The sequence below is a fragment of the Vombatus ursinus genome, unplaced genomic scaffold (genome assembly GCF_900497805.2).
Source record: "Vombatus ursinus unplaced genomic scaffold, bare-nosed wombat genome assembly UNPS02014830.1, whole genome shotgun sequence".
In the NCBI taxonomy this organism is placed as follows: Eukaryota; Metazoa; Chordata; class Mammalia; order Diprotodontia; family Vombatidae; genus Vombatus; species Vombatus ursinus.
The window spans coordinates 14945995-14963661 of NW_020954608.1; the positions used below are offsets into that span (position 1 = coordinate 14945995).

At 37.6% G+C, this 17667-nt stretch overlaps 1 protein-coding gene across 1 annotated transcript in view; it reads left to right on the forward strand.

Moving 5' to 3' along the window:
- RSBN1L (round spermatid basic protein 1 like) overlaps nucleotides 1-4796 on the forward strand; it is an 85929-nt gene extending 81133 nt beyond the window's left edge. The window contains exons 7-8 of the mRNA XM_027838522.1: nucleotides 1-109; nucleotides 196-4796. Of these exons, the coding sequence (XP_027694323.1) occupies nucleotides 1-109; nucleotides 196-837 (751 nt within the window). The 3' untranslated portion in view covers nucleotides 838-4796. The remainder of the gene's footprint in view (nucleotides 110-195) is intronic.
- Nucleotides 4797-17667: the final 12871 nt, after the last annotated feature.

Consider the following 17667-nt stretch of genomic DNA (forward strand, 5'->3'; position numbering starts at 1 on the left):
GCCTGATCAGCCTCGTATTACCAAAGATGTAATTTGTTTTCATGCTGAAGATTTCTTAGAGGTAGTTCAACGAATGCAGTTAGATTTGCATGAACCTCCACTATCTCAGGTGTGTTGTATATCATTCTTCTCTTCCCAGGCTAGTTTATTCATGGAACAGGTTTCTTATTTTGTTCCCTTTTTCCTTTTCTCTAGTGTGTCCAGTGGGTTGATGATGCAAAACTTAATCAGCTTCGAAGAGAAGGCATTCGCTATGCCAGAATTCAGTTATACGATAATGATATCTACTTCATTCCAAGGAATGTTGTACATCAGTTCAAGACTGTTTCAGCTGTATGCAGTTTAGCTTGGCATATTCGGCTCAAGCTGTATCATTCAGAGGGTGATGCCTCTCAGAATGCAGATACTTTGGAAGTAGGCACTTCAACAGATCATATGCCGTCAGTTCTTGGACTTCATACTGACAGCATAATTTGTACTGTAAGCAATACCACCTTGGATTCCAATTTTTCAGACAAACTGCCTACTAAGTATGAATTTCAACAGATTAAACATGAACCTTTTTCATCTGTAAGAATTAAAGAAGAAACTGTAAAAATTAACATTCTCGAAAAAACTACAGCGCCTAATAATCTGGACAGTCAGAATATTAAAACAAAGTTGGATCATGTTGAATTTGCAGAATTTAAAATTGATATGGACTCTAAATTTGAAAATAGTAGCAAAAATTTAAAAGAAAAATTGTGCCCTGGAAGTCATATAAGTTTAGATGACACAAGGCAGCATAGTTCAACACATCCAAGTTTGGATAGAAAAGATGATGACATTTTGTGCTAAATTTGTACATACAGTTTTAAATTCTTTTTTAAGCTTAATGACATAATAATGTAAAGATTCCCAAAATTCTGAAAGCAAGCCAATGCCTTGCTTTCATATCTGTTACAGAAAATAGTCGATGTAGCTTTGTAACATTCCTCAGTGCCTGTCCATAACTGTGAAGTATCAAAGCACTTAGGGCCAGATGCACTGTAAACACTGCAGGTTTAACATAAAGAAGTCTTTAAATCATTTGAGTTGTAGGTTTTTAGAGTAGAGCTGACATTAACATATATATATATATATATTTTTTTTTTGTAAGATGAGCCAGAATTCTTTTTGACAATTCAAGGCTTTTCCATAGAGCTTATTTATACCAGTTTTTTTTCCCCCCATTTTAATGTGTCAGCACTGTAGTGTAAATAGCTTTTTTAAAAAAATCTTTTTAGTGTGATTTTTACTGAAATGTGAGCCACTTAATAAAGGTTCATAATAAGAAATTTGTTTTATTGTTGGGTCTGCAAAAAAGACTTATTGAAAATTCAGTTAAATCATTTCATTGATCTATTATGTTTTTATTGCTGGTGTATCCATTTAGAAGTGGTAATGGAATGGAAATGTACTCATTCAAATCTAGTGAATATTTAAATTCCCCACTCTGGAAAAGCTTTTTTTAATTTTTAAACCAAGATTCAGTTATAAGAACATATATGTATGTGTGTACCATACTTTGCACAATTTTTTTAAAATGACTGAGTAAGGTGAGAATTTTGAAATGTTTAGGCACTGCTATCTGGAACATACTTTTTCATATTTAAATTCAGCATTAAGAAAATTAATAGAATCTTAATGTGGAAGATTGGGAAGAACAAGATCTAAAATAGTGTCATACTACTATAACTGAGGAAGTCATGTGGCATGCCCACATATTTTGTTGGTGCACAGAATTACTTAAAATTTGCAGTAGAGAAAATTTCTGATAGGAATTTGTAGAGTACTAAGTCCTTTGTGAGTAAGAATATCCACTTACTTTAATTTTTATTGTAAGGTGCAATTAAAATCCCCATTTATATTTTTCTGGGGTGTAGGAGGAAAATATAGCAAATGGTGGGAAAATATTAAAACAATAATTAAACTTCTCGATCAGGAATGGGCATTTTTACTTCTTCCGGTGTGGTACTCTTCCATTTCAGGGGCTTGTTCCCCACTCCTGGAAGGCAAATGACTCAGATAACTGAGTTGGCAAAGGAAAGCTCAAGGTAGTAGCTGATTAGGAAAAATAGCTTGGGTCCCACATACCTAGAACAATAATCTATTTTCGTTTAAAAATAAAGCTGAACTCAGAAGGATGGGCTCTTTGCCGAAATAACAACTGTGTTGTACCAAATAGCATTTGGAACTGCCACCATTAAAAAGCAACGTCCAACTTGTTAAATTTAAATGAAAATTGTAATAGATTTCCACCCATACTTTGTTGCAGATTGTTTCCATAGATCTTTACTTGGCTTTGGATGTGAAGTATTACATTTGTTGAAGACAGATCTTCTATCCTTTTATCCAGGTCTTATCTGTGACTAGTGCTCCCAGTTCCAGCGGCCACAATTCCCAGCTTCATATATCAAGATAACCTTTACAGCTGCTGACCTTCCTAGGAAAGAGATACGGCACTGTGCATGACAGTTGACTGCGGTTCTGCTAGTTACATTAATAGCTACATGATAGGGAGCGTAGGTTTGAGAAAGACTGGAACTTTAGGAGAAATTAGTACCTTCAGACAAAAAGTTTAGTGAAACAGGGAAAAGAGAGGTGGTGGTAAATTATGATACTATCAATATAGGCTTTCCCTATATTTACAGCTAAATCATTCTTTTCTCCACCCTTCCAAAAATTTCCCCATCTTCTGCTCCAAAGTAAACAAGTATTTTGACAACTTTTTCAGGGAAAAAAAATTTAACCCACCAATATTGGAAGAGAAGAAGGAATAAAGTTAAAACATGTTTTCCTTTTAATTATTGGGGAGGAGGAGTTGATATATTTAGCAAGATTTTATTTTTTTCCCTAATTTTCCAATTAGAAATGGCTACTTAGTTCTTAGGTCTTTAAGTCTTAAGGTTATTTACACTGCAATAAAATGCCTTTAGATTCTATCCAAAATTTATGAGCCTTAAAACTTTTCAACTTATAGGAAGGCACACCTAAAAGCAGCCCATAATGGTTGTTTTTTAAGATATCTTCCTGTATATGCTATAGTTAAACCTCTCTGTATTTTGATAATTTAATCGTTCTGTTAAATGCATACATCCCTATGGAGGTGAAATGCAAAGAATCAAGGGGTACAGAACTTCCTCTGTGGCCCTGCCACAGCCTTGTACCATGATCATTCCCCTTATCTTGCTGGGGGTGGTATTAATCATAAAAACACCTTCTGAGTGACACAGTTTGAGATCCTGTGGACTACATTTTGTGGCAAATAAATATTTTTATTTTTTAATGCTGTTAATATGGTCTCCCAGTTATAGTACATTCCACTTCTCTAACCATCAGAGTGTATAATTTTCTTTGCATCCATTTGTCATTTCATCAACCATGTGAAATATTCAAGTCACTAAAGGTATAAAAGATATATCCTAGGTTGGTTATATGCTCAACTATGGGTGCAGCATTGTTAAATTTATAAACAGACCTTAGAAGAAATCCCTAGGTACCTTACTGGTATCATCTACAATTCCCTTTTATGATTTATACAAGTTATATGCCTGTATTTCATACTCAGGTTAGCTAACATAAGAATCAAACATTAGTGGTACTTAGTTGAAAGCTTTAATGAAGCCATATTCATATTCAACACCCCCCCATCCCCAAATCCCACCCCTGGTCACTAAGATTGTTGACCTCATCAATAAAGAGAGATTAGGTTGGTCTAGCACAGCTTTGTGTGTGTTTGTGTTTTTTGTAAAGGTTCTGGTCCTCATTTACTCATTTTGTACATAGATTTCCTTTGTCTTGAATCATTCCTCTGATACAGTGTAGTATCACTAGATATTAAAGACAGGTAAACATCAAAAGGGTTTAAACAGGGCTATTGAAATTTCAGTTTTTCCTAAATATAAAACTCTTCCTTTTTAAGATATCTTTTATCTTATCTTTAAGATATCTTCTAGTACAGGGAAAGTATATTTATTTTTAATGGAAACTTAGAATATTTATTCATGTTATGTAGTTATACTTCTGTCGTATTTGGGGGCAAACTTTTCATGTAACATGAATACTTAAAAACAATTTTGATTCTATTAGGGAAGGCACTAGTCTTATCTTTGGATTTTGAGAGGACTCACCTTTCAATAACTGCTAAAATCTTGGTAACTAATCTTTTTTATATTTATGCTTTGTAATTGTTTCCTACATCTTCAGTAACTAGTTTTTTCCTCATCATCTCTTTCTAATTCTTGTTAGTTGGCAGAATTTAAGCATTCAAGATAATGTGCTTTCAATCAAGTCAAGATTATTTATTGTGTTTTTCCATTGATCTTAAAAGTAAGCTAAATATTCTTGATTATTAATCTAATTACGCTCAGTGTTTGATTATTGTGCTAATGGCAGGGAGTAATGTCCAGGATAATCCAAAATTGTATATAACCATGACTTAAAGTGTAAGTAATGGGGGAGGCACTGGGATGGTTTGACAGAACATGTTTCTTTCCCCCTAAAGCAGGTTATAATCACTACCACTCACCCAGAAAAAATAAAAGCACTATCTTAGGATGCCCTGGAAATGCTAAAAAAGTATCCAGATGATTTTTGCCCACTGAGTGGTAGCCCATTGCATAGTAGATGCTCCCCCATCCAACCAAGATGCTAGATGATATATAAAAAATAATTCATTTCCATTGCATTTTGTACTTGTATCAGAATAGTTATGGCTGATGTTTTAGATATTTACAACACTTGCAATAAAATTCATCCTTTGAGGAAGGACTCAACTCAGAGTTTAAGTCTATTCAACTTTACTCTTTTGTCTTTATGGAGTCTCTTTATTTACCACTTGATACATGGACAACAGGCATATCTCAGGGGTCATCTAGTCCAATGCCAGCATTTCATAAATGGGGAGGCTGTTGCCTAGAGAGATTGGGACTTGTCCATAGAAAATGTTAGGAAGTTCAAATCTGAACCCAGTTTGTGTTTCATAGGTCCCACCTTTAGGGTGGGGAAAGGTATTTTAATTTCAAGTGTCTTTCCCATTTCTTCCTGAGCTGTAGTCTGCATCATGGAATAAGAACAGACACCATGAACAGAGAATGATAATGAAGAGTTAAGATTTAATACTGTACTGATGAACCTCAATGGGATAATCAGTCTAAGGATAAATTGGCTATAATATTAGAAATCTGGTTCTTTACATATACATATTGGTGTTTAGCTTCCTCTGTCACAGAGGTCAGTCTGTCTATATCTTATTGTTTTATTCTTTATTTTTCCATAAATCTTCTGTAGAAGATCCACTTAATATCAAATGTTAAAGGTCGTCCACAATGGTACTGTTACCATTTGTTTTTGGAATATAATTCATCCACTTGCCATTTGTAGTCATATTTATCTAGGATATTGTATTTTATGCCATTTTCCCCACCCACATTATTTTAATATTCAGCCTATTTTTGCCTATCATACATTTTCCCATTGATTTGTAGTTATATCACCAGAAGAATGCTGGTGTTAGCGATGACTTTTTATAAGATTGCTGCAGTTGGGGATTATTTTTTTAATCTTTCTGTCTCCTTTAAACACTTTCCAAAATGTTGTCCAACCAAATCTGCTCCTGTTCAAGTCTGAACCCAACTTGATAAGACTAAGACACACACACACACACACACACACACGTAGATTAAGTTTTGATCACATACATATCTATACATACACATACAGAGGTTTATGTATGTGTGTATATGTTTATGTGTATGTATGAGACTGGGTCAGTGGATTTAAGTTTTGAGCCACTTCAGTCTAACCATCCACACTGGAAAAGCAAGCAAATTCTTAGGGACTTTACTAGGAAGTGTTTATGGTATACTAATTAGAAATATTTAGAAAACCTTGGCTGCCATCAGTAGGTAATTATTTAGATTTTAAACAGGAATGCTTTAATATTACTAGCAGACATGTTAAAGTTTTCCTTTTGTTTTATATCTCACAATGTCAGTATTCATTGGATCCTAGAACCCTGTAAAAATTTGAGTACATGTAAGTGACACCCTGGAATAGCTAAGTGGTACAGTGGATAGAGCACTGGCGCTAGAGTCAGGAAGATCTGAGTTCAAATCTTGCCTCAGACACTAGCTGTATAACCCTAGGCAAATCATTTAACCCTGTTTGCCTCAATTTCCTTACCTGTAAAATGAGCTGGAGAAAGAAATGGCAAACCACTCCAATATCTTTGTCAAGAAAACCCCAAATGGGGTCATGAAGAGTCGGACATGATTGAATAACGAGTGACATCGAATTTGGGGAGAACCTTGGGGCTGTATTTTGGTCTACAAATTCAGATGTATAAATTATAAATATCAGTGGAATCTTGTTTTCTCTGTGATTTTTCAGTCTATGAAATCATAAAGATGTGATAGAAAACTATCTGTGAAACCCTTTTTGTTCATATACACCAGTTTCTGTCAAGACAGTCTCAGGCTGTCTACATACATCATTCTTAAAAGAATTTATGTAGATGAAAAAACCATATAGGTTGGTGACCAGCTGATATTTTGGTTACTTTTTAGGGAGTAAATGCTGCTACCTTTTTCATTCTTTTGTAATCTTTCTCAGGAGATACAAAGGATTCCCCTTTAAAATTGGGGAAAGCAAGGGAAAGGGAACAAGCATGTATTAAGTGCCTACTATGTACCAAGAACTGTGCTAAGTGCTTTACAGATATTTCATTTGATCTTCACAACAAGCCTGTGAGGTAGGTGGCATTATTATCTTCATTTTACCATTGAAAGTGAGGCAGACAGAGGTTAAATGATTTGCCCAGAATCACAGAGCTAGTATGTGTCTGAAGGTGGATAGGCTCTCAGGTCTTCTTGACTTCCAAGTCTGGTGTTTTATCTAGTGTAACACCTAGTTTAGTGGATTCCTCAAATTCAATTCCACATTCATTTAGCATCTACCATATACAAGTCACTGTGCTAAGTGCTAGGGACACAAAGGTGAAAATGAAAATCTGCCCTTGAGTTTGCCCCATTTGTGTTGGGGATGGGGTTGGGGGTGTGTGTGTGAGAAGATGAGGGTGGGATGGGGATGGAGATATAACAAAAAAAATCAAGTATATGCAAAATTTCAAGAGGGAAAGGATGCTCCTTCACAGTCATCTTCTGAATTTATTTGATTAGCTCCACTTATTCTGACTTCATAAGTTTTATGGGAAAGAGCCTTAGAGATCATCTAGATAGTCCCCTCATTTTAAGTTAAGGAAAATGAAGTCCAGTAAGGTTATTTGCACAAGATCACACAGTTAATAAGCTGCAAAGTTAGTATTTGAATCCAGGTCCTCTGATTTCAAATCCAGTATTCTTTACCTATGATCCATCATTCTTCTAAGTATCTTTGCCATTTCTTCATGTGATATTCTAGGGACTGGAGTAGTAGAAGCCAGAAGATGTAGCTCAAAGTCACAGAATTTGAATTGAAAAGGAGAACCCTCAGTACCACCAAATCCAACACATACCCCTAAAGGAATCAGTCTACTGCACGCAGATTACAGGAGGTAATCCAACTTTTGTTCAAGGACCTGCAGTAGAAGATACTATTTGCTTCCTGAGGTAGCTCAGTCTACTTTTTGATATCTTTTATGTTAAGGAAGTTTTTTTTGACAACCATGCTTACATTTCCCTCTTTGTACCTTCCATCCCTCTGCTTCTACTCTGCCCAAGCACTGGACAGCCCTTCAAATACTTTTTTTTTTTTTTTTTTGCTTTTTGGTGAGGCAATAGGGGTTAAGTGACTTGCCCAGCATCACACAGCTAGTAAGTGTCAAATGTCTGAGGTCGAATTTGAACTCGGGTCCTCCTGACTCCAAGGCTGGAGCTCTATTGACTGAGCCACCTAGCTGTCCCTAGCCTTTCAAATACTTGAGTACAGCTATAATATTTCCCTGAAGTATTCTCTTCTGTAAACTCAATACCCAGCTCTAAACCAATCACCAAAAGACATGGACTGAAGCCCCTTCATGCTTTTGCTCAATACTTTATTAAGTTTATCACTGTCCCTCCTAAACTATGGTGCCCAGAACTGAACAGAATATTCCAAATGTGTTCTAACCAGGTCAATGTACAGTACATCTTAATTCTCTCTCTCTGGAAGCTATGCCTCTCAAATACAGCCCAAAATATTATAGCTTTTTTGATTGCTACGATCAGCCAGTTAACTCATTGAACTAGTAGTCACCTGAAACCATCTGATCTTTTTCTGAAAAAATTTGTCACTATGCTTTCTTTGCCCATCTTGTCATTGTGAAATTGATTCCTTAAACCCAAGGATAAGACTTTTACACCTCTGCCTACTAAATTTCATCCCTGGTCCCTGGAGAGTGTAGGCCCAGACTTAACACAGTTCCTACATGAAATTCGCCCCAGCAATTTAACATCCAAAGGACCATTTTGCTGCTGGATGAGCCTTGCCTCAGCTACCACTGGGCTGGATTGTTGTCTTTGCTTTTTTTTTTTTTTTTTTTTAAAAACCAGCTCATGCCTTACAGTCTAGGTAGCTGGGCCCAGAGTCAAGAAGCCCTGAGTTTAAAGTTGATTTCAGACACTAGCTGTGTGACCCTGGGCAAATCACTTAACCATTAGCCTCAGTTTCCGCATCTGTAAAATGAGCTGGAAAAGAAAGTAGCAAACCACTCCAATATCTTTGCCAAGAAAACCCCACAAGGGGTCATGAAGAGTAGAACACAACTGAAACAACCGAACAACAATCCAGGCCCTTGGATTAAAGGGGAATTAAAGGAATTGTAATTTTTTGAATTTTTAAATTCACATTATTCAATATTTATTACTAAATAGCTAGTTTTATATGAATGTTTTTAATTATTAACGTTTTGGTAGAAAAGGCATCAGACTTGAAATCAGAAGATCTAGCTTTGAATCTCTGGCCTGTATGACTTTAAGAGAAACATTTCACCACTCTGGCCTTCCTTTCATCATAAGACAAAAGAAAATAAAATAGCACTTGTACTATCTACTTCACATTGTTTTTGTGAGAAAAATGCTTTGTAAACTATGAAACACTGTTTCTTTGAGAGTACCAAGTGATTACAAAATAAAAATTAAATGCATTTTAATTGGCATTTTAAGTGATAAAAAGGCAAAATTAACTCAAGGAACACATATAATCCAATCCAATAAACAATTATTGTCTCCTGTGTGCCAGGCAATGTACTAAATATTTAGCTGGGGAAACAAGAAAAAGACAGTTCCTGCCCTCAAATAGGGAGGGCACAACACACAAAGAGGTATAAAAGCAAGGTAGGGGCACAGTATTCTACGGAGTATCTTGTCTGCAGAGCTGCAGAATGCAAAGTGGAGAATAAATTTGAATTCTCAGTGATGGCTGGCTTGACCATATTTTTATTTTGAAAGGCCTCTTATTGACATCTGTGAACCTTCAGAAAATTTTATAGAGTAGGAAGAGACCATGGAAGCCATGTAATTTAATCCCAAAATAATCCCCTTAACATTACTAACATGGGTAATCCAGGCTTTGCTTGAAGACCTTTGCAATGAAAGAAACAGCTAAATTCCTTGATAGCCCATTCCAGTTTGGGATGGCTTTGTTTTAAGTATTAAGTTTTTCCTTATTGTCAAGCTCAAAAATTTGCATCTTTCCAGTCTCTACCTTCTACTTATTTTTGACCTCTGGGACTAAGCAGAACTTGTCTAACAAATTGTTGTAGAATTTTTCAGGCTAGGTGCCTTTAGAATCTTGAGAGTAGGGAGGATTCTTTGGGAGTAGGGACTCACCCACCAGCAGGTCCTTTGCTTTGTTGGAGGTCAAAATAAAATGAATTGCCAAAGTGAAAAGGAAAATTTATCAGCTGCTGAGGACAACTGCTTGCTGGGAGCAGCTTCTGCTTCCTAGGGCACAAATTTGGCTTATATGCCTTTCTCAAGCCTGCTAAGAGTATGCAGCTGATGGGGTATGGGCCCTGGAAACCGCCCCTCTCCCCCCACCTTGAACTTTCCCATGGCCCTGGTGTTCACCTGTGGCTCATTTCAGTGTAATTCTTTTAACTGTCCTGGCCTGGTAGGTTTGACCCAGCCCCGATCTCCAATTCTCTGTTACCTCTAACCTAGCCCAGCCCACAGTCTGCACCTGGCCCCACCCTAGACGGCTATTCCTCGATTCCGTCTAGACTCCTTATATCACCCAAGGTCCCTGGAGTTCTCCTTGGGCACCTGGCCCTTCCGGGTTATCTCCCAGTCATCCCAGACTACTTGGCCACTCCTAGATTACATCCAGATCTTCCCGTAGTCTTTCTGTATATAAATGTCCATCTTGCTCCCATTAAATCGCTCAGATTCCTTAAGAGTCTGGCCTCGATTGTCAATACACAAATTTGAGGATTCTTAAAATCTTGCCCACCTCAATTGGTGTTTTAATAAACCTTGTCTCTAACTGAAAGAAGGCTTGAGTTGAATTAATTTGTGGCAGGACCTGCATCTTCTGCCCTTGAATTTTGGGGTTCCCAGCACCCCTAGATCTTAACACAGACATTCATGAGTAATTTTGTGGCATCTGATTGGACCAAAAAGATAGAGTCCAATTTCATATGAAATAAACTCAGTGCCCTTCACCACCCAGGCTGCATGCCTGATATTTTTCAGTACATCAGTATGTTTACCACTAAAATACAGAATAAAATGTCCCAGGTGTGGTCTGACTAGGGAAGGAGAGAGCCTTAGTCTTGGGCACTGTACCTCTCTTTCTTAGTGAAGCCTAAGCACATGAAAAGTAAGAGTAGGAAAACAAATTTTAAGGGATTGGTAACTTCCCTAAGGGATAATGTTCTAAATATGCCTACTGCTTTTTAGGGGTGAGGTGGCAGGTGCTTAATATCCCTCCTACACACATAACAATGTTACTTTTTTTTTTTTTTTTTAACAATCCTTTCATTTCACTTTTATAGCTTAATTTATTTCCCTCTTACAGGATTTTTTGTGTTTAAAATGCAAATATTCTTTGAAGGAATCACACTAAAATACCTGCTAACACTTTTAAATACCAGTTGACACCTTAGCTGGAGAAGTTAGTGAGGGAAAAAAGCAACCCACTGAATTTGCTGGGGGGGAGGGGGTTGGGGGTTGCTGGAAGAAGGGAAAGAAAATAAGTGTTGATTAAAAAAAAAAAAAGACCTGAGGGCAAAAATATGATTGAGGCTTATACCTAGAGACAGTAAAGGGATGTGAAAAGATGACCGAAGTTTAACCTTCACAATTTTGCCTAGGACAGGCCCTTTAAATAATGTGCCCCAGGATGACAACTATGGTATAAATGAATACAAATCTATTCTTGTATTTTAGAGCACATAGAAATCTGTCATCAATGAGAGTAATAATCAGAACCACCCTGGTACTCCCATTAGTATCTATGCAATGTCCCACGCTATGTTGGATGGTCCTCTTGGGGTAGGAGAATATGATTTATGTGGATGAGCAGGCCTGAATGGGTTGCCCTTTTTTTCATGGGAGAAAAATATCCAATTCTATAAAGTTATGGATCCTCAGAATATAAAAATAATAAAAGCAGAATTTCCTTGTTACATAATTTTTAAAATGGAGTTTGGAATATGAAAGTTATAAAGCAATAAATGGAAAGAAAAATTATGCTAGATTAAAAAATAAAATTAATTAAAATGACATTAAGATCATATGAAGAAAAGTGAGAATGAATCAACAAAAAATTCTTAAGGGAACTTGAGCACTATGAAACTTTTTGCATTAAAATTAATTTAAATGTAAATAGTTAATAACAAAGCTTAACTCCTGGCTCAAACCTGGATATTAGAATGACTTTTCAATGGTGGAGAAAATGATCATTTGTTGCTTTCTAGATGCATCAGAAATAGTTTGTGAGAGCTTTGTTTTTCTGGCTTCAGGTTTTGAGAAAGAATATAGCATCTCTTCCAGGAGAAGTCCCTAGAGCAGAGTTGGGGAGCCTGCAACCTTGAGGCCACATGTGGCCCTCTAGGTCGTCACAGAAATTTTTCACAGAAGTCTATATTCAGTCAAAGGGCCGCACTTGAGGATCTAGAGGGCCACAGGTTCCCCACCCCTGCCCTAGAGGAAAAGACTCTGGGAAGCCAACATTAAGAGGACCTGGCTCTTAAAGAATCTGATATGGGCAAATGCCACAAATCTGGGGGGGATTTATTGTGTTGTTGAATGTCTAGATTTACAGAAGGGATGGAAAAAGAGCTGGTTGGTAAAACATTCGCTAGCATGCCTCTGGCTCTTACCTTTAAGAGCCCTGGCATATGGTAAAAACAAGCTACCCTATTACACTAGTATATAGGAAACTAGACATAAAAGGTTGTCTTAGATTGGTTTAAACCTTTTAAAGTAAAGTGTTTTTGGAACAATCCACCACAATCCTTTGCTGATTTTATGAGATCCCGCCAGCTCAACATATACTAAAATTAGCTTGGCTGGTGAAGAATTGAGAAAACCATCAAGGGGCCCCTATCAACTCTAGTTCTTAAATGTTTACGTAGCAGTTTTCTAAAAAGAAGGAATTGGTTAAAGTTCATCTGATAAAGCATGGTCAATACATAAGAAATTAGCTTGATATAATAACTTCAATTCAACAGAAATTTATTAGTCATCTATTTTAAGTGATGAGGTAGAAAAGAGTGCTTGAGGCAGAAGGAGCAAGCAGACATGAGATGGGAGATAAAATTCAGGATGTGACCAGCCAGAAAAGTGATCAAAGACTATGCACTGAAGCCCCCATGGTGGACTTACCTGTGTGCTTTCACAAAGCACCCTCAATTCCAGAACAACTCTTCCCCTCCCCTTTCCTGTTCTCTCTGCTTATCACCTCCTGCCTAGCTGATATCCCAGGCATTTTGAAGCCATACTTGCTCCTCCCATTCTCTTGTCCCCTTCACCCTATTCCACAGAATCGTATTTAAACCATACCTTTGACCTGGCTGACCTCCTTTGCCTCCTACAGGAAGCAGGGGCAGCTCCACTCCCTTAGGGGAGCAGAGCCTGCAGCCTATGATCTGCCTTCCATATGGAGTAGAGCCCATTGGGGCTCTGCCTCACAGGGAGGCCTGCTTGGGTGCATCACCCCAAAAAATACCTTTCTTTAACTTGGAAGACTGAGTGAATTCTTTCAGGACACTAGGACCTGCACATCTGTTCCTCATCATTTCAGGTAGCACCCCAAAATTCTTGGGATCCATCCTACACTTATCACCAAGGGATGGGGATGGGGATAGGGAAGGTCTATGTGAATTCTTTAACACCTGAACCACTCTCCCAACTCTGACCTCAACACTAGGTACTGTGGTAGGGGCTGTGAACAAAAGACAGATAAGAAAAATTGTTCTTACCCAGAAAGGTCTAATCAATTTGAGGAGAAAGAGAGCACTCAACTGGAAACGGGAGAAATCAGGAAGTTTCCTATAGGCAGCATCACCTGAGCTAAACCTTGAGGGAAACTACAAATTCGAAGAAACAAAAATGAAAGGGTATATTCCTTCGGGCATGGGAAGACAGCCAGAGCAAAGGCACTGAAATAGGAGTTATGTTAAGGCCTGGGAACCATAAGTAGGCCTATTTGGCTGGAATAGAGTGTGTACAGAAGAGTAACCTTAAATAAGCCTGGGATGGTAGGCTAGATCCTGATTGTGTACTCTAAATGACAAGGTGAGGAATTTTTATTTTTATTCTACTGGCAATAGGGAGCCATTGAAGATCCTTGAGAAGAATGACATGTGTAGATTTGTGATTTAGGAAAATTATTTTGTAGTTATGCAGTAGAAAGATTAAAGAGGGGAGAGCCTGGAAGGACACCAATCAAAGGCCATGAAAAATCCAGATGTGAGTTATTGAGGACCTTAATGTTACTGGATCATATTTAGAATTTGTGTAGAAAGTGAGGTCAGGAGCTTGGACCAGGATGAGGATGAAGAATTTGTTGAAGATGTCAGTGTGTAAACCTACCATTGACACCACATTTGGGCCTCTGATATTTCCTTTAATAATAACAATAGCATTTATATAACACTTTAAACTTTGCAAAGTGCTTTACAGATATCTCATTCAATCCTCACTGCAACCCTTAAGTGTTATTCTCATTTTACAGATGGGGAAATGAGGCAGATAGAGGTGAAGTGGCTTAGTCAGACTGTTAAGTGGTACCCAATAATTGGTTGAGATCAAATTTGTACTCAGTTCTTCTTGACTTCAAATCCCATGCTCCATCCACTGTTCCACCTAGCTGCCACCTTTAGAGGGTGTGGAAACAGGGGCAAGAGTTTTCACATAGTGAATTCTGAATCACAGGTTGTAGAAGAGGTAGGAATTTACTAGTTATAGGATGGGGATGTACTATTTGACTGGTTCTCCCACCCTCAAGGGAGGCATTAATTATTATTATTTTCTCTCTCAAGCACCAGGAAACAAGGAAGAGATTAGGTCAGGTATCTGGGTCAGTAGATATCTGGTGATTAGTCCCCAGGGGCCTGACTAAACTCACATTCCCTGACAGTTCCTTGGTCTCATTAAGATAGCAGGTGATGAATAGTCTAAAGATACTCCCAGAGGGGAAACGTGTACTTGGCTCCTGGTTAGGCCTAGTGTCTGTAGCCTTCCCTACTCCTAGGTGAGGTTCCCAGTTGGTTCCTATTGCTGAAACATAATTATGGAAGGTGGAAGCATTGTAGCTTATCTCCAATGGTTGGAAACAAGTACGGGGGAGTAGGTACTGTCTCCACGTGTAGCAGTATGTTCAAGCTTCCATGCCCCATCCCGGAGCTCTTGATGGGTAATCCTGTTTTAGTGATACGGGGCAGAGAAGATGCAAAGTCCATACAGTTTCAGAACCAAATGCTTTCAAATCTGTTCTTTGAGAGCTAGATGGTATAGTTTCATTTCTCCATGACCACAGTGCTTTGCATGAAGGATAGAATGCCTGGCCTGGAGTCAGGAAGATTCCTCTTCCTGAGTTCAAATCTGGCCTTAGGCACTTACTAGCTGTGTGACTGTGGATATTTAACCCTGTTTGTCTCAGTTTCCTCATCTGTAAAATAAGCTGGAGAAGGAAATGTCAAACCAGTCCAGTATCTTGGCTATGAAAACCTGAAATATGGTCACAAAAAGTCAGACACAACTGAAATGACCGAACAACAAAACAGTGGTAGTGAAAGGAGTAGTAGGTACTAGGGCAGGTACCTTGGTGTTAATAGATAACCCCTTACCTTACTTTATAAATGAGGAAACTGAGGTTCAGAAAGGTTAAATATCTCTTTTAGTGTCACACAGCTAGTAGAGCTAGGACAAGGATTTAGGTATTCTCATTTCTATCCTAGGGCCCTTTCTACTACATGTATCACGGTGCTTCTAGAACATTTCATTCCTTATGTTAGAAAGTAAGCTCTTGAAGAATAGGGATCATTTCCTTTTTGGTCTTTTCTGTTGTCTTTTCCCTGGCACTGTGACTGTTCACATAGGTGCTTAGTAACAGTTTAACTGATTCCTTGATGATACTGGATTTTCTAGATCGGTGGTGTCAAACTCAAAGACAAATGGAGCCAATAAGCTGTACAAAAGGATCCCTGTGGGCGCATATTGACTTAAAAAACTATATATTAACATTATTTGTTTTATTGTATCTTTATTTTGTTAAATATTTCAGAGTTAATTTTAATCTGGTTTGGGCAGCACTTGGGACTGTTGGGCCATGCCGGTTTGTTTGACACCTCTGTTCCAGAATTTAAGGTTCTTTAGTCATGGGACCTGGGTTCAAATCCTCACTGTAATCTAAGGCAAGTCACTTAACATTGCAAGGTAGGCATGACCTTACTTTACAAATGAGGAAACTGACCAGTGGGGTTACATTTCTATTTTTAAGGTCACAGTTTATTTTCTATCTTAAGGGCCTTTGTCTCCTCATCCATAAGAGGATTGACTGGATAGCCTTCTGGGCTTCAGATATGGAATCCTAAGCACTGGTCTTTTTGAAAACCATTTTTGATAAAAATCTTTCTAAAATATACACTCTCCTATATGAACTGTAGAATACTGAATATGAGAGCAACCATGGATATATAATCTGGTCTTAAAGCCAGGAAGACCTGGGTTCACAGACACTGAATTGTTTAGATTCTTGCTCATTCTTCAAATATATTTGTTTAAGCTTATGTATGCAAACTTATACATTGAAATATACTTTAAAATAAATCCAAGATGCTTTCAATTATGTGGAGAGATCAAGAAGGATGAGGACTGTGAAAAAGGCTATTCCATTTGGAAATTAAGGGCAAGAGTAATCAACTTTTTCTTTTAAGAAATTTTCCCCCTTGAAAAATATTTCTTTGCAAGATGTGGGATTTCTTATGAAATTTATTTCCAGTCTTTTAGCTCTTTTCCTTCTAGCAGAGCTTCCCACCCACCACCACAATGTTCAACTTTCTTTGAACAAAAAATAAGGATTGTGTGACTGGTTAAATCACTTAACCTCTCAGTACTCTAACAACTGTCTAAGACTAAAGCTCAGTTTCCCAACCTGTACTGATAGGAGTTTCTTCATCTGGGAGATCCCTATTTCTGTGAAATCACAGGTCTACTTTAGTTCCCTATACTAGAAAAATCATAGGCCCAGTTCCTTTCCCTATAGTGAACATAATTTAATTACGTTCATTCTGAGGTATGCTTGTCCCAATCTTAAGTGGGCTAGATTATTGATGCTTCTGTCTCTTCTTGAAAGAGCCAACAGCCGCTCTCCTACGACAGTATTAATATATCCTGGGAAGAACTGAAGGGGAAACTAGATAATCAGGATCAGAGGTGATCAGATAACTTTAATACATAATTCACATAACACATAATTCATATTCTGAATATGCTCTGGTCTGGGGGTAACGTCATTATTCTACACGGAGGCAAAGTATAAGGATTTTGTGATAGTCTTAGAACTTCTTTCATGCCTGGGTCCCAGACAGTTGAAGCTGACTAATCTTTGGAACGGCAAGGCATATATATGATTTGGTGAATTTCATGAATCACTAGGAAATATTTACATTTAGTAACTTCTATGTTTTAAAAATCCTACAGAATTGTTTTGGTCAAAGCTGCTTTTGATTCAATTTTTTGATGACAAAAGAGATACACAGACTCAGTGATGTGCCTGTGTGTTGACATAGAAATTTAATGACTTAATTTACAATCTAGGCTTTGCTGTTTTAGTTTGCTGTTCAATCACTTTATTGTTCCTAAATATCTAATATCAAACAAAGGAAGTATGCGGCATTAAAAAGGTAAAACAAAAAGGTTTGCAAACTATCAGTGTATGTCTGATTAGAAAAAATAGTTACCTTTTCATAAGAAAATAAGTATTTTGGTGATTATAATTTTAGGGCCTTATGGGACCATAGGTTTGTAAAAGGAGGGAGATTTCTATCTTGCTTTACAGATCAGGAAACTCAGGCACAAGGAGGTTGGGTCAATCACCCAAGGTCACACAGCAATTAAGTAGCAGAGACAGAATCTGAACCTAGATTCCCAATTCAAAGCAGAGGTTGTGTTGTGGACTCCTTTGGCAGTCTGGAGAATGGGATGGACATACACTCAGAAT